The sequence below is a fragment of the Conger conger genome, chromosome 5, assembly GCF_963514075.1.
Source record: "Conger conger chromosome 5, fConCon1.1, whole genome shotgun sequence".
In the NCBI taxonomy this organism is placed as follows: Eukaryota; Metazoa; Chordata; class Actinopteri; order Anguilliformes; family Congridae; genus Conger; species Conger conger.
The window spans coordinates 26,836,935-26,864,684 of NC_083764.1; the positions used below are offsets into that span (position 1 = coordinate 26,836,935).

Sequence of the window (27,750 nt, forward strand, 5' to 3'; positions counted from 1 at the left end):
TCTCTAGCACGCACATACGCACACACTGAACGCCAAAAGGCCTTTTCGTTGCCGAGCGTGGAGTGATATAGACCGAGGTGTGTTACTCCTGAATACATGTGGTATAACTTTTCATATTTGAACGACTGAAGTTAAGAAGCGAATATCCTTGTATAACTAGAAGTATGTGCGTGGTCATGTATGACATTCTCTTGAACGTATTTAACCATATTAGTCATAATTTAATGGATTTATCTTGAAACCGGGTAGGCCCCATTTACGACTTAGCCAGCAGGCTAACTTACAAGTAGCATAGTAGACCGAGCTAGTTGGTTCTTCACGTCTCGTAAGCAATCAATACACCGAACTAAGTACGTTACTGGTTTCATTAATATTGAAACCTGTCGCGAGTGGTCGGTCCGGTAACAGTAGTAGTAGTGTTCTGCGTACCGTTGTTTCCGTATGCTGGTTCGCTAGCTAGCCAAGTAACATTACATATTAGCAGCCGAGCCATGTCGCTGGGCGACGGCTGTAGTTTTCCCAAACTAACAAAGACCAAGCAACAAAGATTATTGGTGACAATTCAAGTCGAAATTGCCGAGACGGTACTCAATTCACGTCCTAACTTCTGATCATATTTTGATTGTCACGATGAATTGTGTGATTAGAAACCAAACCGATAACTGCCAGCCAACTGAGTTTGCTTATTAAAAAATGTAGCAAAGTTAGTTATTTTGCTAGCATGTTTTGGGAGAACATATGAATCGCATTTTGATTAACGTTACTCCATTTATAAACATACCGTTTCTTGAATGTGCAGCACGTTGACAGGCGTGTAGATGCTGATGAGAGTGTTGCTGATGCCAGTCTCCTGTATTTCTCAGAGACAAGATGCAGCTCTTCGTACGCGCGCAGAACACTCACACCCTTCACCTGACGGGCCAGGAGACCGTCGGGGACATTAAGGTGAGGCTACTGATTAGTGATTATAGCTATATATGTAATGAGATATAAGTAATGACACGTTCATAGGTGCTACTTTTATCCAATTTCTGTTTTCTATACTCATCCATACTTTTTCAGCATGGGTTGTGCTTTTCCAGCAGTATTGGGAGTGCTAATTTTCTGTCCCAACCATACACTCAAGATCAACCATTTGAAATGTCAGAAACGGCTAATGTTTGATAAAAACCATGAACCAAATGTCATTCCAGTGCTAAGAACAAGGCAATCTGCCTTAAAAAGATCTTGTGTAAATTCCCTGGGAAAAAGGTAATATTTACAATTCTTGTTTGGAGTTGTTCATACTTTAAACGCCAGCTGTCAATACATAGATTTAGCAGTGTGTGCTGCATGTCATTGGGAAGGGGGGCAGGGATTTTTCCATGCTTGTCATACCACTAAGATGGAGGTTGGATGTGCTTCTATAATTCAGGCCCAGATTCAGGCCCTTGAAGGACTTGCAGTAGAAGATCAAGTGCTGCTGCTTTCCGGCACCCCCCTGGAAGATGGCGCTTTCCTGGAGCACTGCGGGGTGTCAGAGAACTGCACCCTGGAAGTGACTGGCAGGCTTTTGGGAGGTACGTCACTAGTTGAATCCTACTCTCACCAAGCAATGGCTAAACTCGCAAATAAACACTTCTTACCCACTCCCTTACACCCCTGGCTTCAGAGCAGACTGATCTGTTTTGAAGGCCGCCCATTTGTTGATCGTACAGGAGCCTTGCGAGTCAGCCTGGTACAGCAGCAGAGTTGCTGCCATTGCTGAGATCCCAACTGTACATCTCCGTTCATGTCCCAACTGTACAGCTCAGTTCATGTCCCAACTGTACATCTCAGTTCATGTGAAGCTAGATGGAATGCAAATACAGTGTGAAAGTAAATGTACACAGACCTCTGCTGCTGCATGGTAAATTGAGATGTTGGTCAGATGGAAGCTGGTCTTAACTGAAAGCTTTGTTTCCACACAGGTAAGGTCCACGGCTCCTTGGCTCGTGCTGGGAAAGTGCGGGGACAGACACCCAAGGTCAGTGTCAAAATGATTGACTTGCAAATGGCTCTTGAACATGTAAAGTGCTTGTTCTTGTCAGTGATATGTTCTGTGGGCAGTTTGGTTTAAGTTTTGTAATGGTAAAGAAAATATGGTAAATGCCTTCATCCAAAGTTCCGTACAATTGATGCTTCTCATTCACCCATTCATACACGCACACTAGCGGTGATGCAAGGCACCAACCAGCTTGTCAGGAGCCTTTAGGGGTTAAGTGACTTGCTCAGGGACACTTCAGCACACCCAGGGTGGGATCGAACCGGCAACCCTCTGACTGCCAGATCTGCTCTACGAGCCAATGTTGCCCTACTCTGGACCCTTCATAGCTGCTATGTATGGGTTGTTTCATTCACCCAGGCTCTGGGGGGCTGGTTATTTTTTGCTGCAGTTGCCCATGATGCATTGGTTATATTATTCATTTTTCTTCAGGTGGACAAACAGGAGAAGAAGAAGAAGAAGACTGGCCGTGCTAAGCGACGCATTCAGTACAACCGTCGCTTTGTTAATGTGGTGCCCACATTCGGCAAGAAGAAGGGCCCCAACGCCAATTCTTAAAACCCCACCAAACCCCCAGCCGAGCATGGACCTGGAGAAATTCACATTCTAGATTCCTGGATACTTCAGATAAGCTGCAGAAGTGCACACTCTAGCACCAAATTCAGATTCTGCATCAAGTCTAAATCTGGCGATTGCCTACTTGGATCAGTTTCAGTTTTTTTTTTCAGCTTGTGAGTTTGTGTTCAGATGTGAATGTAAACCAAACCAGGTCTCTACTCTGTGTAAGAATCAAAATAAAGTGCATACATATGTTCACAAGCAAGTGAATGTTTCAGATTATTTCTCAAAATAGGTTGTTTGAAAAGGCCAGTATTACAAGAACTCCAGTCCTAAGTGTCAGTAGTCAGGGGATGCCCAGCAAGGCAGGGCATATCAATTTCTGGCTTTCAGAGTAACTTCTGCTCTTAATTAGCCCAATCATTTGCATGATCAGTCATTTTTTGCCACACACCATGATCTGAACAGCAGCTGATGAAATATTCTTGTAGAATTTTATAGTGGTCTAATTTACAAATGAGTTGGTCATAGTGCATGTGGTCAATTAGCTGATTAAGCCAGGGTAACTGGTGGCAGCAAAATCCTGAATACACACCAGCCTTCCAGGACTGGAGTTGACCATCCCTATACTAAAGGAAAGCAGCCAGAACAAGATCCAAAACTGAAATCTTGGAGGGCCAAGGTGTATTGGCTTTTGGTGTTTTTAGTAATTTAGTGGATGAAAAGTCACCTTGTCCCCAAGGGTGTTGAACTCTCCTGTGTAGTTCATTTCAACCTGTCTTATTAACCAACTGAATGAATGAATTAAGCAACCCAAGTGCTGAAAATATAAAAACCAGCAGACAACAGTGCTGCATTAACCTGGAGCAGGGGTGCACAACTCTGTTCCTCGAGGGCTGGTTTGCGTACTGTTTTTTCTTCCAACCGATTGCCTAGTTTTTAATTGGCTGACAACTCTATAAATTACCCTGGTTCACACCTGCACCTGAGCACTGGAAAATCATTAGGATACACTGTAGCCGGGACTCATACACTTCAGATAAGATAGTCAATTAAACAATTAAAACCAGAAGTTGGCACAAAAATCATGAAACGGATCAGCCCTTATGCAGCCCTAACCTTGGGTCATATAGCTTTGCTCTCAAGGTGCTCACACACCTCACCCAGCATGCAATGCAGTTTCTATGAAAAGCCTTGCGGGTGCGTGAAGTTCGCAGTGCGGTGAGTGCTGTTTCAAAAACACATTTTAGTGGAGTGGTTTAACAGGAGTGTCCAGTCCTGGAGGGCCATAGTGTCTGCAGATATTTGTGGTTTCCTTTCAATCAGCAGCCAATTAGGGCCTTGAGAAAAAGGTGTGTGGACTCTTCAGCCAATGAAAGACTTTGAAATGTATCTCTCGTGCTGAAACACTCCAAAAACCAGCAGACACTGGCCCTCCAGGACTGGAGTTTGACACCCCTGGATTAAGAGGAATAAGAAAAAGTTTTGCTACAGTCCACCATATTGTTCCGTTTGGCCAAAACTAACAAACGCAGTGCTATCCAATCAGGTGCTGAAAGTGTTCTCTGGTAGATTATGTCCCTCTTCGTATGGATCCCATGGAGCCATCAGACAGAACCCACTAACAGTACCGCCCATTAAACGGACAACTTGGGGGAACAATGCATCACCATGTACAATCGCCAGATTTGGTATGTGTAAGCACCTAAAGACCTACTTGCTGAAGTCCAGTATCTGCCTATGGAATAAAGTTGAGAAACAAATGGCAATGAACCGACCCTACAAACAAAAAAAAAACAAACATTGCAGTTGCCTTATTTACAGGACAGGCTGACATTGGTCCCCATGACCAAGTTCATGTCTGACAAATCTAGTATGTGCCAACAACAAAACTCAGAATACAAATGGTCTCCAAAACATATTTATTAAGCTTTACAACAAACATGCAATTTATTTGGAAAATATAAGCAGAGAAAAGTAACTTCCTTTCATCTCAATTCTGAAATTCAAACGTTGAGGTCAAAGTGCTAAGCATGTAGAGTTTCTGTATTAAAGAAACAGTTTCATGGAGATGGCTTGCTTCTGTTCCAGGGCTGCATGCGTATCACTCAATGTTCACCAGTTCAACCTCAAAAATGAGCTTTGCGTTCGGTGGAATTCTGGTGAGCGGCAGGTTAAGGAAATTATATGGTGGAACTTGGTTTAAGGCATCCTATTACATTTAAAATGGCCAGTAAGGCAAGTTAAACTTGATTAATAGAAACATTGTTTATTTTGCTGGTCTCGGCATATAAAATATTGTATCCTAATATATTTTAGAACCATGAAAGCGAGATACTGGTACACTCCCCTCCAGAATTTCTCAGACCAATATTCCCAGTTTAAGCAAAAAGGGATGACAACCTTTTTTTAGGTAGCTTATTATCCCTGTGTGTAAAAATGACAACAAAACACGTTTTGTAAGTTTTTAAGAGCTTCGTTCCCAGTGTATTAACCTGTGCGGTACTGTTTGTGCAATTGAATGAGCTTTGCCATTTACCAGGTTTTTCTAGAAAAAGATTTTATCTGAAGTGGATATTAGAGGCATAAAAATAATTCAGAAAATGTTCAGGGAAAATCTTCAGCATATTTGACCAGTAAAGGATACTTGGAGTCTGGCTGGCCCTTCCTACCATATGCCCACTCTGGGTCAATCTCCAGCCTTGCAGTCTCTCCCTTGCTCATTGTCAGGAGGCCTTCATCCCACTAAAGACACGAAACAAGCACATAAACTACAAAATCCAAATTCGAAGACATGGTGCCTTATGTTCATGTAAGCCAAAGTTTTCTTTGTCAAACAATATTGACATATTGTCACAATATTTATTCAGCAGGTACACATGATGTCAATTTTTAACTTTTAAGCTTTTTAACTGATCTTTTTAACTGTTTTTAACCCTTTTCTCTCAATCTGAAATGACTCATTTAGAGGCCTGTATAAATCTGATGGGATCAGTTCAGTCAGCAGGAAAAGCTATTCATATGATTTCAAGATGATTGGATCTGCATAGTCTACAGACACAACTAAAGCCTATTCCAGAAGACCGTGACTCGGGACTTGGCAGTCCATTACAACTGCACCGTCTTCTCATCCCCCCCCCCCCCTCCCAAGAACAGAACAGCCCCACAGGTTCCACCTTACCCCTCTGATAACTCTCCCCAGCCCAACTTTGAAGGTCAGTGGTTTGGTCTGCTTCTTCTTCCTGGCAGCTGCAGAAGAGAGAGTTCAGTTCTGACACAGCTTGATTTTCCACTTACCCAACTATCCAGATAGTTCTGCTGAGATGATACATTTTCAAGATTGCAACTTTTTTTAGATGCTGTTCACCATAAATGGACCTCTATGGATATGGAGGACTTTTATGTACTCAATTAAAAAAAAAAATCTACCATTTTATTTCAGAATACTAAAATTCAAAATTATTAAATGCAAACGCTTGGGCAGTTGCCAAACCAGGGTGCATCAGTATGAGTGGAAATAATTGTAATTTGCTGTCAAAATGAATCGAGTCCAATGGGAAATGGGCTTCTTCAGCAAAAATATAGGTATTACTACGGGGCGACTTCATATCAATTGGCAAAACTAGTAGCTCGAAAGTTGGCCCCTTGAAGCCAGTACAAAGATTTTAGAAAGGATAGGCGAGTATGTCAACATCGAAAACCATGGATCGTTTGTTTTCCTTGTCCCCATTGTTCATGAGTTTCAGCGCAGCGTGAGGCAGCCTAACCTTGACAAGTGTTACAAGTCATTTTTAGCAACTTGTTTTTAATTGTGAATATATGCAGGCAGAGGGTAGGCTACCATATAGCTTGGGTAGTTAACGTGGCTAACAAAATCTTGGCACAGAGCTTCAAATTCTGTTTAAAACAGAGATTTGCATCAGGCCACAGAAAATGGGGTGGTTAACAAATATTTTACAAAGCTGGCTAGTTAAAATGTCAGAAAGCAAAATGCAAGCAAATGTTATAGGCTAGTCTATTCACCAGGAGACTGGTCCTTTCATCGCCTCTAAAAATCTAGCTCGCCATTGGAAGTTGCGGTGTCCCTTGTTTATTATTCCCACTCAAAACTCGCTGGGCCGAATCTTAAGATACTTGCGACCAGACTGTGAACAAGTAGGCTAACAAAGTGCTTTAACCCGTTTAATCCCACCACAATTGTGACAGCATTTGTTCTAAAAGTGTGGTAGTTGGCTTTGGGCAAAAAAAATTAACTTTTAAAAGAAAGAATAGGTTGTCTCCTTTAAATTGTATCAATGTCATGTGACTAGTTTGAATCGTCACATGACCAGGCCAGTCTACGTCCTGCTTGCACCTCTGGAAGGAGATGTCTGCCCCAAACCTCTACAAGTATAATACCTTAATTAACAGATACAACTATAGTATTTTGTACATATATTCCTTAAAGGGTATTCTATTGATATGCAATGAAAATTATATGCCTGCATGCCTATTTTGATCACAAGACATGTAGATGTAACAATGGTCACAATTATGACTGCTAGTATAACACATAGTCAAAAATCAAGGGTTTTGGTTGTTTATCCTATTTATCTTTTTTTTTTCTGCAGTTTAAAACTGTCAGAGGTTTTGGATCGCCTGGACTTCAATGAACCCCCTAGTGCTGTATGCAGTATCACAATCATTCCCTCAGTGGAAAAAGATGCAGTTGAAAGTGACTGTGATTGCTCAGATAGAGCACCAAGGTGAAACAGGCCATTTGCCATTTCGACTGCTGAATGGTGATGCAGAAGTGAACTACCAGGAGGGTGAGGAAGATATTCACCTGAAATCCCCAGACCAGCCCCCAGACACCCTCCAACCCCCCAACTGCCCCACCCCTGTCAGTGTTGAAGAAAACGCCCAATCCGGTTTGGGTATAAATTGTGGAGCCTTACATCACCTACAGGGTACTTGTATCATATGGAGCCCTACTGTGGAGTGCACACACATCTGCCTGAGACCGGCTTAGGACAGGGCCCAAGTGTAGTCCTTGGTCCAGCTGAACAAGCAGGAGTTCCTCCAGGATGTACCTTTGTACATGACAACCTTTTCACCTCGCTCAGCCTCATAGATTAAATGACAAAACGAGGGTATGGATCTCTTGGCGCTCTCAGACAGTGCCGTCTGCATGATGTCCCTTTCACAGATGTGCAGAAGTTCAAAAAAATGCCTCATGGAAGCTCTGAGATCCTCACAGAGGCTGAGAAGCTACTGGTGCGATGGAAGGATAACAGTGTTGTAACCATGGCAACCAATACTATTGAGAAGTATTCCGAGGGTCATGCAAGCAGGTGGAACAAAGAGAAGAAAGCCTATGTCAAAGTATCACAGCCCCAGTGTTTCCTAACATACAACCAAAACATGGGCGGCATGGATATGCATGATCTTCAGGTGTCAAGATACAGGGCTTCAATAAGGTCAAAGAAGTGGTGGTGGCCAATCTGGTCTTGGTCCCTTCACAGTGCAGTGGTGAATAGCTGGCTGTTCTTCAGAGATGTCGTTGGTGGTGAATATGACCTCCTGACCTTTCAGCGATCTGTGTCCCTGGGTCTCCTGAAGACATATGGAAGTCCGCCTCTTGGCCAAGGCAGAAGATCTTCAATTGTGATACCTCTGGATTCTACAAGAAGTGATGGGAGGCATCACTGGCCAGTGAACACGGGGAACTGCAACAGACGCACTGTATATGCATGCGAGAAGTGTGATGTACCTCTCCACAGAGTGCTTCAAACTTTTTCATGGACAGTGAAATCTAACCAATAAGCCTATGAGCTGAGCGGACCTCTGATGTTACAGTAAATCACTTTTTTTTTTACATTTATTTTGATTTAAACTTTGTAATGTGGTGTACCGCTCCATATCGAGTGCTTTAAACCTTTTCATGGAAAGTGAAATCTAACCAATAAGCCTATGAGCTGAGCTTACCTCTTCTTTTAAATCACTCTATTTATTTATTTTACATGCATTTTAATTGAAACTTTATGAGAGTGAAATATGGCAACTTGATTTTTGTCACTGACTGCAAAAGGCACTACCCTAGTGCCTTTTGCACTGTTTTAGGGCCTGCACTGATTTATGATTTTGCCGAATAATATACTCATCTTCTGGCAACAATGTTAGTGGTCACTTTTTATTGTAGACCTTTTATGCATTTATTTTTTGGGACAAATTACAGCCAGTTCAAACATTCATAGCTCTACTGTTGTTTTATGAGCTGTTTTATGAGACTGTGAAATAACTATCGTCACTGTTAGTACAACATATGAATTGGCTTGCTACCTTTTGCACAATGTTTTAAAGCACAGTATGCACTGCCAGCACTGACATTTATGCTTTTTTGTCATTTGTTAGTACACTACAGTATGTAGTGCCCGAGTACCTTTTGTACTAAGTTGAGTTGTGTTACTTGAAAAATAGTAATAACGTTCTGGACACACTTCTCACCATGCCTAGGTGTTATATATTGCAGATGTTTTTGTTATCCTGATAGTTTAAATGTGTAAACGGGTGAAATTGAAGAAATTCTGTAAATTTTGACTATGCTGTTTCCCACCGGTCACAATTGTGACCGAGGATAAAACCTAATTTTTCATTAACTTAACCATCATAAAATGAAAAAATCCATACAGTTTATGTGTAAGGGAGGTCTATGGAGTAAAATGCATGCACTTACTTTGCAAGGAAAAATTTGGGATTAAACAGGTTAATAGGTTATTGTCAGATGAGAAATGTTATACAAGCATCCATAAACATTTGAATATTGTGTCAGTAGCCTAGCGAAAATGCTGAAATTGCTTGATTTTACAGATATACAGTTTAATTAATGACAGCATCCTAGCGGTAGAGACATAGCATGTTTGCTAAGTGAATCCTGAATGAAAACGGTTTTACGCTTTGTCGTAAAATGTAATTATTTGGACTGAATTTGGAATAACATTACATGTACTTGGGCACGTATGTATTTACAAATGTATGTATATATAAACGATTGTTTTATATTTTGCATTTGTTTCAGCCAGTCTGTGAAAAGTCACATTATTTTTAAAAAGCGATTTCAAAATAATGGGACAAAATCTGAAGTGTCATTGGGAAATAAGGCCTGATGACATGCACAATGAAGAAATGCACGCTATAATTGAGAAATGCGTTATTTAATTTTGAGTTTCCATCAAACATTTCAAAATAAAATCGAAGGCCTACATTTAATAATTTCATTTTGAGTAAAAAAAGCCCTCCAAATATGGATGCCACAGTTATTCATGATTAGAACAGAGCTCAAAAATGTACATTGTAATCCAGAACTATTTATTCTATTGCCAGAACTCACCAACTGTGTCCTTGCAAACAGAAGTTTCCGCTGAAGCACTCTACTCTGTACTCTGGGGCAAAGTGAATAACTGTGGCATTATATTTTGAAACATACATTGCTGCTGACCTTTTTGACTGTAAATGGTCAGTGTATTGACTCCCAGATAATTAGCAGTCCATAATATTACGGTGAACTGAATAAAAATGTCAGGAAATCTAGAAAATTTGACGCATCTCAGCGAAACTATCTGGGCGGATATAGTACTATAGTACATACATACAAACATACATTAATTTCATTTTTGCGTGAACTGCCCCTTTAACTGTACTGGAAAACCCATAAAAATCCATGTATTAAAGCAGCAGTGGGCTACCAATTTTAGAAGTGGGCCAAACATTTGAGGCCAAAATTCTCTTCAAGGGATCACATGTACAGTACATGCACCGGCAGGAGGAGTATGTGGATTTATGAAAACTGGTATTAAAGAATATGTCCAGGTAATCACAAAACAAAACATCAATTCAGGTTATAATGTAACTTTTTATAATTATATATGGCTTGTATATTTTTCTATATGGCTTATCTTCCTGTTAGCCAGGGAGTTTTTCCTTGCCACGGTTGCCCTTGGCATACTCTTGGGGACCAGTTCCTCTATAAAGCGGCTTTGCGACAAATGCCCTTTGTTAAAAGCGCTATACAAATAAAAATGGATTGATATTTACATACAAATATGTATGATTTCAAGAATAGGTACTTACTAAATGTAATGGTTGAAAATTGGAATGCCCAGTTGTTTGTTGTCTAATCCCAATATTGCAATGACAGCCAATTTGGGTGAGTGTAGGCAAGCACACTTCCTATGTTACTCAATTTGAAAAAGTTGAGGAAAATGGGCATTTATCATGTAAATGTTCTGTACTCTGGTGGGGTTACGTACTTAGGGGGATGTTGGTGTCGAAGACTGTGCCATCTTCCAGTGTCCCTGTGTACCAACAGCTCACCGTGTCACCCTTCTTTGGGAAGTTGGCCTTGTCTCCCTTCTTTAGCACCGATTTGGTGTATTTTGGAGGACCCTGTCAACAAAAACAAGTTGTTTCCAGTAGAGTAAGAGGCAAAAAAAACTACAGATCAAATTGCAAAAGCATCCAAAAGCATCGGAAGACCAATGCACAGCACCATGCTAACACTACTGTTCCTTCCTCAATGCCATTAGTTCCTACATCGGTTTTGTCTGAACATTTTATTTTCGGTGAGAGGAATTTATATTCCAATACAATAATAAAAACTTTACCTCATCAACTGGAACCACTTTGGCTTCTTTAGGTTTTTCTTCAACCTTCACATCTTTGACCCGTTCTGTGAGATCCTCAACAGGATCAGTGCCTTTGAACCTCTAACCACACCACCAAAGGGGGCACAAGGAAAGGATGCATTTGAAGAAAGTGTATATGGCACACTCAACTAATTCAAAATGATCTTTTAAATAGTCCTGGGGTGCTGTAGCAGGCATACAACTGTAGAATGTCGTTGATAAAATATAAAGTTCTTTGGAATTCCATTTACATTTCAGTTTCCAACAGCACTAGTCTGCGTATCACATGGATGTGTTTTGGCGTAATGTTGGCCTTAGCGTGTGCATCGCCATAAGTGTAACAGGTATTTTAAGAGGGTTTGATGTCTTGTTATTACTGAACATGATTTTATGGTTTTAATATACAGGTTAGGCCAAACAAACGCCCTGCATTCAATGCGCTAAAATCTGGACTGGCTCCAACTGCAATGCATTAGAAATACTGTTATTTCTACGCCTGAACTATGGGTGCGCCTAGGAATTTTAGATGCACTACGCCTGCTCAAACGAACCCCAGCACACTGGAAAATCTACATACCTTGCACTCGAAAAGCTGATTGTATGCTGTGATCAACTGCTCCTTTTTCGCGGTTTTGGCAACATTCTTAATATTGCCCATTAGTTTGTGTTCTGAAAGAAACTGGAGTCGACGCGAAAAAAAAGATCAAGTACATTCATTTTCAACAAACAGTTCATGCAGCCAAGCCATCTCTAGCTAGCAAGCTAAAAATATCCGGGTCTTCAACAAAATGTGCATTTTATCGGTACAGGCGAAATATGCATCGACCGAGCAAATAAATTCAAAGTTGAAATCCCCGAAGACGTCATTTCTTTTATTTATAAGTTTGAATGCCACACCGATGGGGTATGCAAGAAAGGGCTGAGCTAGCAAGCTAGCTAGCTAGAATCCGCAGCACGCATGCTTGCTCGGAATGTGCGTAAATCCGTTTAAATGAACATTCCTGTAACATACACACAACGGCATGAATCACATTTGGAGACATACCGAATTTGCGGCATTGTCCTGTAAGAATTTAATAATGTCTTTTTTGGGGAGATCATCACTTTTGATCTGCTCATCGTTCCATTCCCTAGTCGGTTCCGCTGCCATCTTAAAGTCAACTCAATCGACCTTTCAACTCGTTGTGGGATGGACTAAGATTGTTATGAGAAAGGAGCAAGCTTCTGTGGCGGGACCACGGTGGGCGGGACCACACGGTTGGCGGGAGTCCATTGAAAGTGTGACAATAAAACGACAACAGTAGCCTAATAGGAATGCTTATGTACTAATAGTACTAATAAAAATTGTAAAATATATATATTGGATTTGCTTCCAATTCCGAATATATATATATATATATATATATATATATATATATATATATATATATATGACAATTTGTAAGAGACTGGACAACAATCAATTTTATTCATACTGTGATACAGTGCAATACTGTAAACAAAAAACACATTCAGAGGAATCTTCAGTTAAAACTGATTTTATGCTGAAAAAGAAGTGGTTTCTCTCCTGATGTACTGTAGCTGTTCATGAATCTCAGGCTTTATTAAAAAGCTGTGTTCATCAACAGTGAGAGACATGGATTATCCCATGCCTGAGCAGGTTCCTCCATGGTCAGAAAGTATAGTACTGTAGTTCATTAAGTGTAGTTTGGTAATTGTGTTGCACCTCTGCCCTACAGTAATTTGACAGCAGGTGTGACTGGTTGATCTGAAATGTGCCATAATTGATCTCAAATTTCCCTTCATAAGTAAAATCCAAGATTCACTTGACAAGCAATTTATCAATTTTGCTGACATTACATCAATACCATGTCCCTAACATTTAGGGAATATCTATCTGACATTATGATAGTTGGGTGCACATTTTGCACATGATGACATACACAAAGAGTAGTTGCACAGATGTGTTTGGGAATAAAGCTATTCAACAGAAAACAACACAATCTATTCTGATCCAACTTGATTGATATTTGGGCCAATTTCTTAACAATTGTACTTAATCATTTGCATGAATGTGCTTCTTCTGTAACAAGTGATGTTGTGTTGCGGAGGTTTTCACATGTTGTTTTAATAACTTTAACTGTCATTCACACAATTGGGCCAAAGCGATTGAGAAAAACTATAACTAACATAGACAGCAAGCTTCTTTACTTCTTTTTCTTAGATCCCAGCTTTAGAATATTTTCTGAATTGCTGACAGTCAGGACAAATAGGCCCACTCTAGACATGGGCCATTAGATCTCTAGTTTGATAGGCTATAGTTTTTCCCCACAACTACATCTGGCCTATCTAGCTTCTGTACGTTTTGTAATTTAATTGGCTAATATTAGCCTACTTAAAAAATTATTGTTAGAGTTCACCCGGGCCCTTTTGGCATTGACCTGCAGAGGCCATCAGCATTTCACCTTTGTGTTTCCCTGTTTTGTCAGAGTTCATTGTTATTATTAGATTATTGGTTCTCATCAATCTGTACATGTTTAGTGATACTGAGTCTTTGTCTTGGCTTTACAGTAGCTGTGAAACCATCAACTCTTTGTGTTTTCACATGCGTTATACTCCTTGGTGTTCTCCAGTGTAGTTTTCCCCAGTTTCCTGTATTTGTTCTCGTGTCGTGTCTCGTGTTCTGTCCTCCATTACAGAAAGACTCAGCCATCCACAGACCCACCAGAAAGCAAGCCCACTGAGACGGTGTGTCTGCGTGCATTTCCACCTCGATTTCAATTTTTTGTATTGCTTATTTTTTCTAAATTATGAAAATAAACCAAGTTAGTTTTATAAATGCTAAAATGGCCTTACTTCATTTAAACCATTTCTCTGATGCTCAGTTATAAACCCTTAAATACAACACTACATAAAAAGACAAGGATTGGCCAGATTAGGCATCTGCGCAAAGGGGTTAAATCATGCAGATTGAAATTTTGTGAGCATGATTTTGTGCACACAATTTATATTCATTGGTGAGCACAATCTCTGTCTCATTAGCATAATCTACAGTGTGCACAATCTCATCTCATTTTATAGTACACAATATATTTGCCAAAACAAATAAATGATAATTAATGACAGCAATTTTTACTTTGCATGCACGTAACAAATGCAACATTGCAAATATGAATATCCATACTTTGAAATCATACATTATCACATACATATGCACTACTTTCCAACAGTCAACATTAGAAGTAGAAGCACAACATATTGTTAGAAAAATTATTACGATATCAATTAAGTAATGAATGGCAATGAAACTTGGCAGCTCTCATAGGTCTTCATCTACAAATGATATTTTGCTCTCAATGAGAATTGTAAGTTAAATTAATGCTGATTACAAATCAATCATAGCTGCTTCACATAGTATAAAGTTAAACATACAGTGCATCCAGAAAGTATTCACAGCGCTTCACTTTTCCCACATTTTGTTATGTTACAGCCTTATTCCCAAATGGAATAAATTCATTTTTTCCCTCAATTTTTACACACAACACCCCATAATGACAACATGAAAGAAGTTTGACATTTTTGCAAATTTATTAAAAATAAAAAACTAAGAAATCACATGTACATAAGTATTCACAGCCTTTGCTCAATACTTTGTTGATGCACCTTTGGCAGCAATTACAGCCTCAAGTCTTTTTGAATATGATGCCACAAGCTTGGCACAGTTTCGCCCATTCCTCTTTGCAGCACCTCTCAAGCTCCATCAGGTTGGATGGGGAGCAGCCATTTTCAGACCTCTCCAGAGATGTCCAGGATGAAATCTTTCATCTTTCCCTCAATCCTGACTAGTCTCCCAGTTCCTGCCGCTGAAAAACATCCCCACAAACAACCCCAAAGAGTTCAATCTTTGTCTCATCAGACCAGAGAATTTTGTTTCTCATTTTGAGTCCTTCAGGTGCCTTTTGGCAAACTCCAGGCGGGCTGCCATGTGCCTTTTACTAAGGAGTGGCTTCCATACAGGCCTGATTGGTTGATTGCTGCAGAGATGGTTGTCCTTCTGGAAAGTTCTCCTCTCTCCACAGAGGAACGCTGGAGCTCTGACAGAGTGACCATCGGGTTCTTGGTCACCTCCCTGACTAAGTCCCTTCTCCCCCGATTTCTCAGTTTAGACGGGCGGCCAGCTCTAGGAAGAGTCCTGGTGGTTCCGAATTTCTTCCATTTAGGGATGATGGAGGCCACTGTGCTCATTGGGACCTTCAAAGCAGCAGAAATGTTTCTGTACCCTTCCCCAGATTTGTGCCTCAAGACAGTCCTATCTTGGCGGTCTACAGACAATTCCTTTGACTTCATGCTTGGTTTGTGCTCCGACATGCACTGTCAACTGTGTCTTATATAGACAGGTGTGTGCCTTTCCAAATCATGTCCAATCAACTGAATTTACCACAGGTGGACTCTAATTAAGCTGTCGGTTGATTAGTGGAAACAGGATGCACCTGAGCTCAAGTTTGAGCTTCATGGCAAAGCCTGTGAATACTTATGTACATGTGATTTCTTAGTTTATTTTTAATAAATTAGCAAAAATCTCAAAATAACTTTTTTCACATTGTCATTATGGGGTATTGTGTGTAGAATTTGGAGGAAAAAAATTAATTTATTCAATTTTGGAATAAGGCTGTAAGATAACAAAATGTGGAAAAAGTGAAGCGCTGTGAATACTTTCCGGATGCACTGTACACTCAATGAGCAATTTATTAGGTATTTATTTTACTTATTTTTTAGAATTATAAAGTCTCCTGCGGCTGTAGTCTATCCACAAAAAAAAAAAAGGTTGTGTGTTCAGAGATGCTCTTCTGCATACCGCTGTTGTAATGCGTGGTTATTTGCGTTACTGTCACCACAGCACAACTGACCAAACAGCAAGGCTGACCAACAGCATCGCTGACCTCACCTCCCCTTGTCATAATGCTTCTTCATAGAATTTTAAATGCTAAATCTATCTCATGTCGAAACAACCTGTCATTCATCAATAAATCTGTGAATAACTGCTTTCCTACTTTATGTCTTCTGCTGCACAACTAATTGTTCCTTGAAAACACATCGTATATACTCAGTGAGCAATTTATTAGGTATTTATTGGACTTATTTTTTTATTTATTAAGTCTTCTGTTGCTGTAGGCTATCCACTTAGAGGTTTGATGCATTGTGTGCAGAGATACTCTTCTGCATACCACTGTTGTAATGTGTGGTTATTTGTATTCCTGTCAATCATTCCATGGTCAAAGTCACTTAGATCACATTTCTTCCCTATTCTGACATTTGGTCTGAAAAACAGCTGAACCTCTTGACCACGTCTGCATGCTCTTATGCATTTAGTTGCAGCCACATGATTGGCTGACTAAATATTTGCATTAACCAGCTGGTGTATAGGTCTACCTAATAAAGCGATCACTGAGTGTATATCTGATATCTGATGTCAAGGCTGCAGTGAACCTTCCTCAAAACAGGCCTGTTTGGTCCGGGCCACTGTTGAACAAGCAGGATGAGATTCTTGTTTCGGAAAACAGTGAAACATTTTTACAAGAACAAAACTGTAACAAAAACAGTAAATAAGGGAAAACAAAAATTCAAACTAGAACAGCATAGCATCTCCATTTCCCGATCCCATATAAATGGACCATTTGAAGGTGGCAACAGTGAGTCCCAGTCAGGTTGGGGCAGGAGAGGCGGAGTGTGGAGAGGGTGAAATTCACTGGCGCTCCAAGAACCATATTTCATTGTTTTGGCTGACCGCAGTGGGGTTGGTGTAGCCTGCCACAATGAAGTGGTTGTGCAGGATGACCTCGGATAACCCCAGAACCTCAGCCAGCATGTTCAGCTCATTCATGATGGACCGCTCGTTGGTAACCCCAGTAAACAAGCTCAGAGGGGAAGAGGAAGGGAAAACATCAACTGCTGAAAAGGTATATGGTTAAAAGTGTAGATGTTTTTAAAAGGTCATTGGTGATATTTGGGAGCAAAATGTCATATTAGCTACTGGTATGGATATATCAGTATATTACTGTATAAAAAATGCTGCCCAGTGAATATTCTTTGTGGAAAATGTTGTGGTTGATGTTGGTGAACCAGACATTCAGATGAAAACCTGCCTACATTTGCTAAAAAGTTAATGTATTCTCGCGGATTAGGATACAGCCAGGCAACATCAGGGTAAAACCTGAGCTAAAATTTATTTCAAAACATCTCTCAACCAAGATTTCCCTGTAAACATCTAGATTCTGGCTTTTGTTCACTGGGTTTTATCAGTTGTGAACCTGATGACATGGCATCAGTACCCGGTTGTAGGCAGTATGTAAGTTATTGCTGCGTGTCCAAGTGTAAATGTAAATTGCGGTTACTGTACACTTAGGTCTTACCTGCTGTGGGTACAGTTTTGGGCCTTCATAGGGTAATTAATGAGAAACAAGGAGAGAACTAGACACCAAATGCTGTCGGCTTGCAACTGTTCTGAATGGGAAAACTGCCATTTGCATTACATTACATTATTGGCATTTGGCAGATGCTCGTATCCAGAGCGACGTACAGTTGATTAGACTAAGCAGGAGACAATCCTCCCCTGGAGCAATACAGGGTTAAGGGCCTTGCTCACGGGCACAACGGCTGTGCGGATCTTATTGTGGCTACACTGGGATTCGTACCACCAACCTTGCCTGTCCCAGTCACCTTAACCACAACGCTACAGGCCGCCCTGTATTTGTGTCAATCACTCTGTGACCCCGCCCACACACCTGCTGTAGACTATAGTGTTGGGCCACTCCTGCAAGGCAATGTCAGGGTCGAGCGGAAGGGGTGGCTGGGCTTGGTGTTGCGATGGCAGGTAGTTGGCCACAGTCACATCCCTACAGAGAACTGAGCATGACTCATCCATGCGTACCACAGTTACTATGGGAATGGTAATCCCCAGGTAGTGACCTGTGGGTGAAGATCACGGTTAACCTGAGAAATGCGTCAGCACATACTGACCAAACAACACAACTGGCCAAACAGCATGACTGACCGAATAACACAAGTGACCAGAAAACACGACTGGCCTAACAGCACACATGACCAAACAACACAAATCACCAAAACAACACACACTGACCAAACACAACTGACCAAACGGCACAACTGAACAAACAGCAAGACTGACCAACAGCATCGCTGACCTCACCAGTCCCCTTGTCATAATGCTTCTTCATTGAATTTTAAATGCTAAATCTATTTCTCATGTAGAAACAACCTGTCATTCATCAATAAATCTGTGAATAACTGATTCCTACTTTCCTACTTTATGTCTTCTGCTTCTGTTAAAATTCATCATATATACTCAGTGAGCACTTTATTAGGTATTTATTACAGTTTTTTTTAAAGTTTTTTTTAAATTAAGTCTGTTGCTGTAGCCTATCCACTTAGAGGTTTGATGCATTGTGTTCTGAGATGCACTGTTGTAATGTGTGGTTATTTGCATTACTGTCACTTTCCTGTCAGCTTTGACCAGTCTGGCCATTCTTCCTTGATGTCTTTCATTCTGTCTGTAGAACTGCTGCTCACTGGAGATCAGATACTTAAACCACCCTGTCTGCCATCAACAATCATTCCACAGTCAAAGTCACTTAGATCATATTCTTTCCCCATTCTGATGATTAACTGAAGCTCCTGACCCGTTAAAACATTACAGGATTGTATGCATTGCACTGCTGCCACACAATTGGCTGATTAGATAATAGCATGAATAAGTAGGTGTAATAAAGTACAAAATGTTCCTAATAAAGTGCTCGGTGTGTGTATATATTTGTTTTGCTGTGACAGATTTTTTTTTTTTAATTCTGCCATTATATTATGTTATGTTTTACTACAACTACAATTACATTACTTGACATAGTTTTACCGACATTCGCTGGGTGGAACCGTAAAGCGCGTTCTCGTCTGCACACTTTTACGGATATTTGTGATTCATAAATTCTGTATGTGCGATTTACTCAATTATTTTCAGCCGTATGCCAATTGTATTAATCATGTGTATGCACGATTTAGTAACTGGTCTTCCGATAAAATGTAGGATGAAATCTACACCAATTATATGCATGCGGCACCTTGTTCAGTTTTTGTTATAGTTTGCTCACGCCAGGAAAATTAATCGAATTTCATGCTGAAAAACCACAATCAATAAACAATTAACAGAAAACTATAATAATTTAGGGGGGTTTTGTTGTTGAAATTATATATTCATGTGATTATTTCATTATTAATTACTTATCATATTATTAATTGCTTATCCTTTACTAAATTCTTATACTATTATTGGTTGCTTATGCTGGAATGATCCAGAGTATGCACACTTATTAAAGTATCATAACTTGCCTTGTGCTACTCAATATTATATTCTGTAACTGTGTGAGTGGAGATGATGTCTCTCCCTGTCTGTACCATGGGCCTCCAAGGCCACGGCCATTAACTGTGTGTTCTGGATTATCTTGTCTTGGTGCCTAAGAGCCTGCAGAACCAAAAACATAATACCTCATGACGGAAGCTACCATGGGGATTATCTTCCTAGAAACAGGGAGTTAAAACAAGATAAGAGATTATTCTCAGACACGCAAGTTAAATGCACAGGCCCCTGCGTATACGTCATGCTGGAATGTTTTGAGAACATGCATCTGCATGACGTACCTTGAAGGGGGAGATATGAATAAACAATCTACAGTAAGGAGAAGAGCGGTGGATTGTCTTTGAATATTGATTATCAGAAATATGAATGAATACTAATGAAGGGGCGTACATTTGTTGCGCTCTGTGCCTACATATATCCAGACAAAGGTCCTGGAACCTTTGTCCTTGTTTTTGCATGTAACTTGGACCCTATGCGCATAGTAAAGATTGGATTTTATTTACTGTCTCTGTCTCTGAGTGTTTTCTTACAGGAATAAATTAAAATTCCCACCACATTGGGGGCTCGTCCGGGATACCAATATCTCACCTGTACTCCCTGGAGAATCAGCGCTGACTGCAAACCGTGCACGGGTCGTCTGCGAGACGATATAGCTAAAGACCTCAGCCGGAGCGAGTCAAGGCTCTTTGGGCTAGTAGGAGGCCAGTCGGGAGTTTCTCCAAAAGCCGGAGCGAGTCAAGGCTCTTTGGGCTAGGAGGCAGACGGGTGAGTGACGGTATCCCTGAATTCGGCTTGTGTTTATGTGAGACAGAGAGAGTAAAACAAAAAAACAAAAAAATACTAACAGTAACACTAACACACTAACAGTAAAGGGGGGTGTTGTAACTGTTGTAAAGACTGTTGTGGGACAGATGACGTGACTTTGACTATGACTGGGGAGAGTGTGGAGTGTCGGCATAATGGTTCGGGGAAATGGGAATCATTTTGGGTAAAGGAATTTGGTTTTAGTGGACTGCTGAAGCCTGCCCATACGAATAAACTTATGCGTGATATAATGAGGCGGGCAGGTGATGACAAAAAGTTGTTTTTTGTTTGGTTATGAAGCAGCACTTCATTGGCATGAAGAAGCTGAGCGGCTCCGAGATACGAATCCAAATTTAAATGGGGTACCCCGACTTCTGCTACAGCTCTATGGTTTTATTACACCGATGAGTTAGCAGTGGCATCATTACAGTTGTCGCCGGACGATTATTTGATAAAAGTGTAATTGTGTCTTTCCCAAATTCTCCATGTAACACGCCTCTTTTTCCAGTCCGTAAAGCGAACGGAGAATGGAGATTAGTGCAGGATTTACAAGCAGTAAATGCAGCGGTAATTCCAAAGGCTCCTGTCTCACCGGACCCCAATACTATTTTAAATTATATGTGACCGCAGTCAGCTCATTTTTCTGTGATTGATTTAGCGAATGCTTTCTTTTCTGTGCCCATTCACCCAGATTCACAATTTTGGTTTGCATTTACATTTCAGCGAAAGAGATATAGATATACTCGCTGTCCGCAGGGATATGTGGAATCACCAGCAATATTTACGCAAGCAATGGAGGTAAACATAGCGAAATGTACTCCCCCTCAAGGGAGCCAAATTATAACATATGTCGATGACATTCATTTTCTCGCGTGCGGTGGAACAATGTGAAGTAGATACTGTGACTTGTTTGAAATTTTTAGCCTCACAGGGTCACAAGGTGAACAAAAGCAAATTGCAACTGTGGCAGGAAACAGTTCAATATTTGGGCCATAACATTTCAAAAACTGGAAAGACTATATTGCCTGAGCGACAACTGGCAATAGCCCAGATGCCGAAACCTAGAACTAAAAAGGACATGATGTCACTTTTGGGTACTGTAAATTTTTTCCGGAGCTGCATTCCTGACTATGTACAGATTGTGCAGCCACTGTTAGATTTGATATATGCCGTCCCTATGGCAGCCTCAGACGCCATTGTGGGTTTGGTGTCACTGTTCGCTCTGTCACCACGATGGTAAAGCACACGGTAGACTCAGTGATTATAGGAGTCAGGTATTGTGCTGGTTTGGGTTTTCGAATTCATTTAAAAGAAAATAAGGTGAGGAAGGTGTTCTGCTCGCTAGTGTGGTGTACACTGCGAACGCCTATTGGTTCTTTTGGTTTTCTCTTTTGTTTTCGGCTCGTGTGAGCCTGTGGGTGAGGGACGTTGTCCCTGGTATGTAGTTTCTGCGTTTTCCTGAGCTGCGACTCAAGGTTTTTTATTTTGCTTACCTAGTCTTTTATACTAGGTTGTTATTTTGGGATCGCCTTGCAGCGCTCGCCTTTTAGCACTCATTTTGGTTGGGTTATTCGCCCTGGTTTTTTTTAAGGGTTGCTTTATTTTCCTTAGCCGTTTTTTGTTGTGGTTCCATATTGCTGCTCATTTGGTACATGGGCAGTGCCATGTATCAAGAGAAGGGATGAGGGGGGTAATAGATCAAAGTTACTATACCATTGGACTCACCACTTACCTAAAAAAAAAAAACTTTTCTAAGAAATGCCCAACATCACAAAGTTATAATACACAGGGTGGGGTGGTTGCACAAAAGTGGGCAATTCTTACACCCCCTGAGCCATTCCATACATGGATGATGGACTTTATACATCTAACACCGTGTGAAGGGAAGAGATATGTATTGGTAATGATATGACCTTTCTCTAAATGGGTAGAAGCTTTCCCAGCCACATCTATAGATGCAATCACAGTAGCAAAATGTCTGAGTAGCGAAATCATTCATAGCTGGGGGATTCCAAAGGCATTATATAGTGATAATGGGCCAAAATTTAGGAATTAAGTCTTGACCCGCCTAGGTTACTAATAAGAGTGAGATTCGACATGTGCTTCCTCCCAGATTGCCAGCGGAGCTGCCACCAGGAGAGATTAAGCCTGGAGATTGGATCCTGGTGCGAAGTGTCGGTAAAAAGACAAAGTGGAGTGAACCGACGTGGAAGGGTCCATATCAAGTGCTCCTGACCACACCTACTGCAGTGAGAATCCAGGAGAGAGAGACGTGGATACATCAATCACACTGTAAGGTAGTATCGCCTCCAGTTGCTGGTGTGTAGGTGCATCTCAATATTATTAAAAGGTCAGGATAGACTTGGAGAGAGTCCAGCTACAAAGGGGGGCGCAGCATATAGAGCTTGTCCGTCTCAAACCTGGTGAAGAACTTGTTTACTCTCCACAGTCAGTAGAGACTCCAGACCGGTTCCCAGATATGCCTCTCTCTGCCCTGTTTCTGTTGTTCATAGGGACATGCACGGTCAGTGAAGGTCATACGCCAACCTCGCCTAAAGCTAAAAGATATCTAGGGGCGGATGATTACCTATCTGAATCAGGAAATCCTGCACACATATATGCTACTAATTCATGGTGAAGATATGCAAATAGATTAGCGCATTCTGCAAACCGCACTGAATGTTATGTGTGCACAATTGCCGGCCTCTATATCTTCACCCAGGCTAGAGGTGATACAGGCCGCAGGGCCTACGCGAAGTGTGAATGATACAGTAAAGTGGCTATTGCGGCATCCACTGCTCGTAGTACATTAACATCAATGGATCCCAGTACACCCCCACTCGACCTGATAATGGATTTGGGTTAAAATATTGTACCGATAAAGATGGATATCTAAAATTGGGGAATATGAGCTCTAATATTCCACTCATGGTAGTCCAGTATAAATCGGGGCAAAAGTTTTGGCGTTGTGTCAAGGGAAATGGCACTGGATTTGTGGGAGTAACCCGAGGGGTGTCAGGGGAAACTACTGATTTTCTGTGGATATCCGCTCATAGACGGACAGTCCTTTTCCACCGGTAGAGAGAACAGTCCAAATGCTAGAGAGAACAGTCTAAATGGCACGCTATGTAACCCATCGGCACCGCATTGGAATGGGACGAGAGCTGTGGACAGTTGGTACTGGTTGTGTGGCATCGGATATATGTGGCATTACCGCCAAACTGGGGAGGGGTATGTGCTTATATACAACTGATAGATCACACGTACATTGTGAGCGCGCATGAGACCACGCGGGGGAGGCGAGACTCCAGTGCGCTTCATTATTCTATCTGGGGCACCAATGTCCCAGATGACACAAAATTGTGGACAACCGGACAGAAGGTAGCCCTCGCTCTATTTCCTTGGACAGGGGTGGGGAAGATAATGCTTTGTTTGGAGACTGTGAATTACCGTTTAAGTGCACTTATAAATGAGACCAGCAACATAACTAGAAGCATACAGCAACAGTTGACTGCTTTACGGCTAATGACACTGCAAAATTGGGTGGTGCTAGACCTGTTGACGGCGGCGCAGGAGGGAGTGTGTCATATCGTGGGAGCCTCGTGTTGCACTTACATACCAGCAAATGATGAGAAAGGCGGAGAAATAGATCAGGCTTTGCAGCACTTGAAAGACCTGTCGGATGCACAACAAAACGACTACGTACTTGACGACTCCTGGTGGCAGTGGCTCATTTCTGGGGAATGGAAAGCAGCAATAACATCTGTACTGACCCTCATAGTAACAGGATTCGCAGTACTGTTCTTCTGTAGCTGCTGTGGGGTTCCCATAATTAAAGGATTGATATCAAGAATGTTAAGTGCTAACCCGCAATTTCAGTTGTTTATGTTACAGGACTTCAATGAAGTAATCGCTCCATCTGACATGTCGGAGAGATCATACCAAGATGCGATAGGACCATTAAACGACCTGTTTCAACAATAAAGTACCTGTGAATCAAGCACATGTCGAAAATCGAGAGAAGTGGCATGTTAGCGGATAATCAATTAAAAAGAGAAGGGAAATGTTGTTGAAATTATATATTCATGTGATTATTTCATTATTAATTACTTATCATATTATTAATTGCTTATCCTTTACTAATTTCTTATACTATTATTGGTTGCTTATGCTGGAATGATCCAGAGTATGCACACTTATTAAAGTATCATAACTTGCCTTGTGCTACTCAATATTATATTCTGTAACTGTGTGAGTGGAGATGTCTCTCCCTGTCTGTACCATGGGCCTCCAAGGCCACGGCCATTAACTGTGTGTTCTGGATTATCTTGTCTTGGTGCCTAAGAGCCTGCAGAACCAAAAACATAATACCTCATGACGGAAGCTACCATGGGGATTATCTTCCTAGAAACAGGGAGTTAAAACAAGATAAGAGATTATTCTCAGACACGCAAGTTAAATGCACAGGCCCCTGCGTATACGTCATGCTGGAATGTTTTGAGAACATGCATCTGCATGACGTACCTTGAAGGGGGAGATATGAATAAACAATCTACAGTAAGGAGAAGAGCGGTGGATTGTCTTTGAATATTGATTATCAGAAATATGAATGAATACTAATGAAGGGGCGTACATTTGTTGCGCTCTGTGCCTACATATATCCAGACAAAGGTCCTGGAACCTTTGTCCTTGTTTTTGCATGTAACTTGGACCCTATGCGCATAGTAAAGATTGGATTTTATTTACTGTCTCTGTCTCTGAGTGTTTTCTTACAGGAATAAATTAAAATTCCCACCACAGGTTTCACTGCTGTTAAGCTCAGAAAAGGGCAACACCGGTTAATAATATTTTCATAATTTGTTATTTAGTGCAGGGCTCAGGGCCTTGCTCAATTGCCTGTGCAGATCATATCGTAGCTACAACAAGGCTTGAATCACCAATCTTCCGGGTCCTAGTCATACCTTAGACACTAGGCTACAGGCTGCCCCAGGGTTGAGCTACTTATGAAACATATTTTTAATAGTTATTATCAAAAGAAAGACAAATTTGTTAATGTCTTTGTGTCTCAAATAGTTTACTATTATTTAAATGCATTTTCTCCATATCAGCTTTAATAAGCTAAAACTGGGAGAAGTTATTAATAGCACTGATATTAACCATAAAACCATACCTAATAGATATGCAGGAAAGAGGCTGTGCACATAGTGTGATTCCTGGTCCTGTGTTAGGAGACTGGTTTTGGACTGAATTCCGAAAAAAGCATACTCCTGTGCTTAGTTGTACGTACGCTCTCAGAAATGACTGTACAGTGAAGGAATTTTTTATTCTTAAGAGAACAAATTTGAAATATGCACCCTGTAAATACAATAATGTTCTATTTGGGTACTCATAAGTACCCTCTACTGCAGGGGTGTCCAATCTTATCCAGAAAGGGCCAGTGTGTTTGCAGGACTAAGACAGCTGATTCTACTCATCAAGGTCTTGATTAAAGACCACGATTAGTTCATTAGTATAATCAGGTGTGTTACTGCTGGGTTAAAACAAAAACCTGCACCCACGCCGGCCCTTTTAGGATAAAATTGGACACCTCTGCTCAACATGGTACAACTCCGGGACAAATGAATATTGTATTTCTGGCTTGGGGTACCACCCCAGTGACAAGTGTTTGTACCTATATAGGGACTTTTGGAACTTTGTTCTCAGAGTGTACAGACATTAAAGTATTCTGGTGAGGACATACCACCTGATATGCAAGCTCATAGTACAAGAAATTGGTCAGGCTTTTAAATTATTTACATAGTATCCATTTATACAGCTAGGTGCATACTGAGTACCTTGCTCAAGGGCACCGTGGTAGTGTTCTACCTAGGAATCAAACCTGCAAACTTCAGGTAACACACAAAGTTCCCTTACCAATACTATACACTGCCACCCCTATGTCATCACCTTGCCATGAAATTTGACCGACATGATTATAAGGCTGAGTATACTTATCAAACTTTCTGATATATTTCAGATGCATGGGCAGTTAAATTAGTGTAGAGGCTGAGTTCTGTCAGACAAATTAGATATGATTCATATGCAGTATAGGGGGCGCAAGGTTATACCTTTAAATTGCTGTAGTATATCAGTGTGGCTCTTGGGTGTTTATGGTCTATATAACCCCATTCTGGATCTGGGGTAACAGTCTTTGCATAACTGCATGCTGTCCCCTTCTCAGTAAAACTGGTGATGTGGGGAGTTACACTCCCTGTGTAAGTACACAACATTGTGCCACAAACCATATCCTCCATAAATAGTGGATAGTCATAGGCACCTTTACTCACAGGAACATGAAAACCTTTAAGAAACAGCACCCCCTGGTGGAGGCAGGCTGGCAGTGGCGACATTGCTCACCTGAGGAGTTCTGCTGACAGATGTATCTCATGAGTTTCATGAACCCCAGGCAGACACTCTGCTCATACGTATCCTCATGGACTGCGACACATGCCCAATTAGCCTTCTCGTAGAAACGTTTCTCATAAAGCATGTCCCCACACTGCAGAGAAACGTGTTAAACATACCATCTCTAAGGGTGTGCATGTGTGTGAGTGGATGGGAGACTTGAGAAAGGGAGTGGGAGTTATTCACCTTCTCCTTGTGGGTGATGAGGGTATAGGGTATGTTCTCCTGGCCCTGTCCCCTCTCTGTATGAGTGGTCAGCTGCTGGATGGGTTCTGCCATGTCTGAGTGGAAGGGAGAAAAAAAGAAATGAATGGGCTAAATGGTCGCTTCTTGTCGGTATGTATTCTTGTGTTATTATGTACTTATTTAAGGAGGATACACTTTCCTGTTATCCTGGAGTGAGGATAATTAACACTGTAATTTGTAATACTGTGGTTTATACTGGTTTATGCTCCAACCAAATACTTAAGACCAGTATATATTATTAATCCATACTAATTAATTCAAGACAATGAGAAGCTCTGGGCAGATTTGTCTGATGCTGTGCTCAAGGAAATATGTTTGGCAATGATTCATGTTTCAATAGAGAGAGCTGCTGACAGCAACCCCCTTGACAGCAACACAGGCTTGTTCTCATTAAAAAGCATCTGATAGGAATCATTACTTGGACATTTCCATTGAAAATGTGTTGCAGTTGTTTTAATATGGTAAGCTCTCATTCTTGCAGGCATCACGATTATCTATGTACAATGCAGGTAAGGGCCTCTTCCAGAATTTGGGAGTTTAAATGTATATTGCTTCAGCCTTTGGCAAGCTACTTAGAAGCGGGGGGC

At 41.0% G+C, this 27,750-nt stretch overlaps 3 protein-coding genes across 4 annotated transcripts; 1 reads left to right on the forward strand and 2 right to left on the reverse strand.

Moving 5' to 3' along the window:
- Positions 1 to 2,842, forward strand: LOC133128657 (ubiquitin-like FUBI-ribosomal protein eS30 fusion protein). Of its 2 annotated transcripts, none has more exons than XM_061242363.1 (5): positions 1 to 77; positions 864 to 945; positions 1,415 to 1,559; positions 1,950 to 2,005; positions 2,456 to 2,842. In XM_061242363.1, the coding sequence occupies exons 2-5, from the start codon at positions 871 to 873 to the stop codon at positions 2,579 to 2,581; spliced, it is 402 nt and encodes a 133-aa protein (XP_061098347.1). In that variant the 5' UTR covers positions 1 to 77; positions 864 to 870; the 3' UTR covers positions 2,582 to 2,842. The 2 variants fall into 2 exon arrangements, with proteins under 2 accessions (XP_061098347.1, XP_061098348.1); XM_061242364.1 differs by lacking the exon at positions 1 to 77 and adding an exon at positions 132 to 162.
- Positions 2,843 to 4,486: 1,644 nt separating this feature from the next.
- Positions 4,487 to 12,448, reverse strand: fkbp3 (FKBP prolyl isomerase 3). The gene is made up of 7 exons (XM_061244199.1): positions 12,290 to 12,448; positions 11,822 to 11,923; positions 11,224 to 11,325; positions 10,870 to 11,005; positions 5,763 to 5,830; positions 5,229 to 5,326; positions 4,487 to 4,740 (listed from the first exon to the last, which is right to left on the reverse strand). The coding sequence occupies exons 1-7, from the start codon at positions 12,392 to 12,394 to the stop codon at positions 4,686 to 4,688; spliced, it is 666 nt and encodes a 221-aa protein (XP_061100183.1). The 5' UTR covers positions 12,395 to 12,448; the 3' UTR covers positions 4,487 to 4,685.
- A 4,539-nt stretch (positions 12,449 to 16,987) lies between these two features.
- On the reverse strand, positions 16,988 to 27,196 carry LOC133127993 (heme-binding protein 1-like). Its single transcript, XM_061241168.1, has 4 exons — positions 27,104 to 27,196; positions 26,870 to 27,011; positions 18,027 to 18,210; positions 16,988 to 17,159 (listed from the first exon to the last, which is right to left on the reverse strand). The coding sequence occupies exons 1-4, from the start codon at positions 27,194 to 27,196 to the stop codon at positions 16,988 to 16,990; spliced, it is 591 nt and encodes a 196-aa protein (XP_061097152.1).
- Positions 27,197 to 27,750: the final 554 nt, after the last annotated feature.

What these genes read in the sequence shown, in the direction of transcription:
- fkbp3 (XM_061244199.1), bottom strand. Translation starts at nt 12,394, where the DNA reads ATGGCAGCGGAACCGACTAGGGAATGGAACGATGAGCAGATCAAAAGT. An exon ending in AGGACAATGCCGCAAATTCG is followed by an intron (nt 11,924 to 12,289) that starts GTATGTCTCCAA and finishes CGTCGACTCCAG; the next exon opens with TTTCTTTCAGAACACAAACT. An exon ending in AAGTGGTTCCAGTTGATGAG is followed by an intron (nt 11,006 to 11,223) that starts GTAAAGTTTTTA and finishes TTTTGTTGACAG; the next exon opens with GGTCCTCCAAAATACACCAA.
- LOC133127993 (XM_061241168.1), bottom strand. Translation starts at nt 27,196, where the DNA reads ATGGCAGAACCCATCCAGCAGCTGACCACTCATACAGAGAGGGGACAG. An exon ending in CTGTCAGCAGAACTCCTCAG is followed by an intron (nt 18,211 to 26,869) that starts GTGAGCAATGTC and finishes CTTCACCCACAG; the next exon opens with GTCACTACCTGGGGATTACC. An exon ending in AACACTATAGTCTACAGCAG is followed by an intron (nt 17,160 to 18,026) that starts GTGTGTGGGCGG and finishes TTCCCCTCTGAG; the next exon opens with CTTGTTTACTGGGGTTACCA.
- LOC133128657 (XM_061242363.1), top strand. Translation starts at nt 871, where the DNA reads ATGCAGCTCTTCGTACGCGCGCAGAACACTCACACCCTTCACCTGACG. An exon ending in AGACCGTCGGGGACATTAAG is followed by an intron (nt 946 to 1,414) that starts GTGAGGCTACTG and finishes TCTATAATTCAG; the next exon opens with GCCCAGATTCAGGCCCTTGA. An exon ending in TGCGGGGACAGACACCCAAG is followed by an intron (nt 2,006 to 2,455) that starts GTCAGTGTCAAA and finishes ATTTTTCTTCAG; the next exon opens with GTGGACAAACAGGAGAAGAA.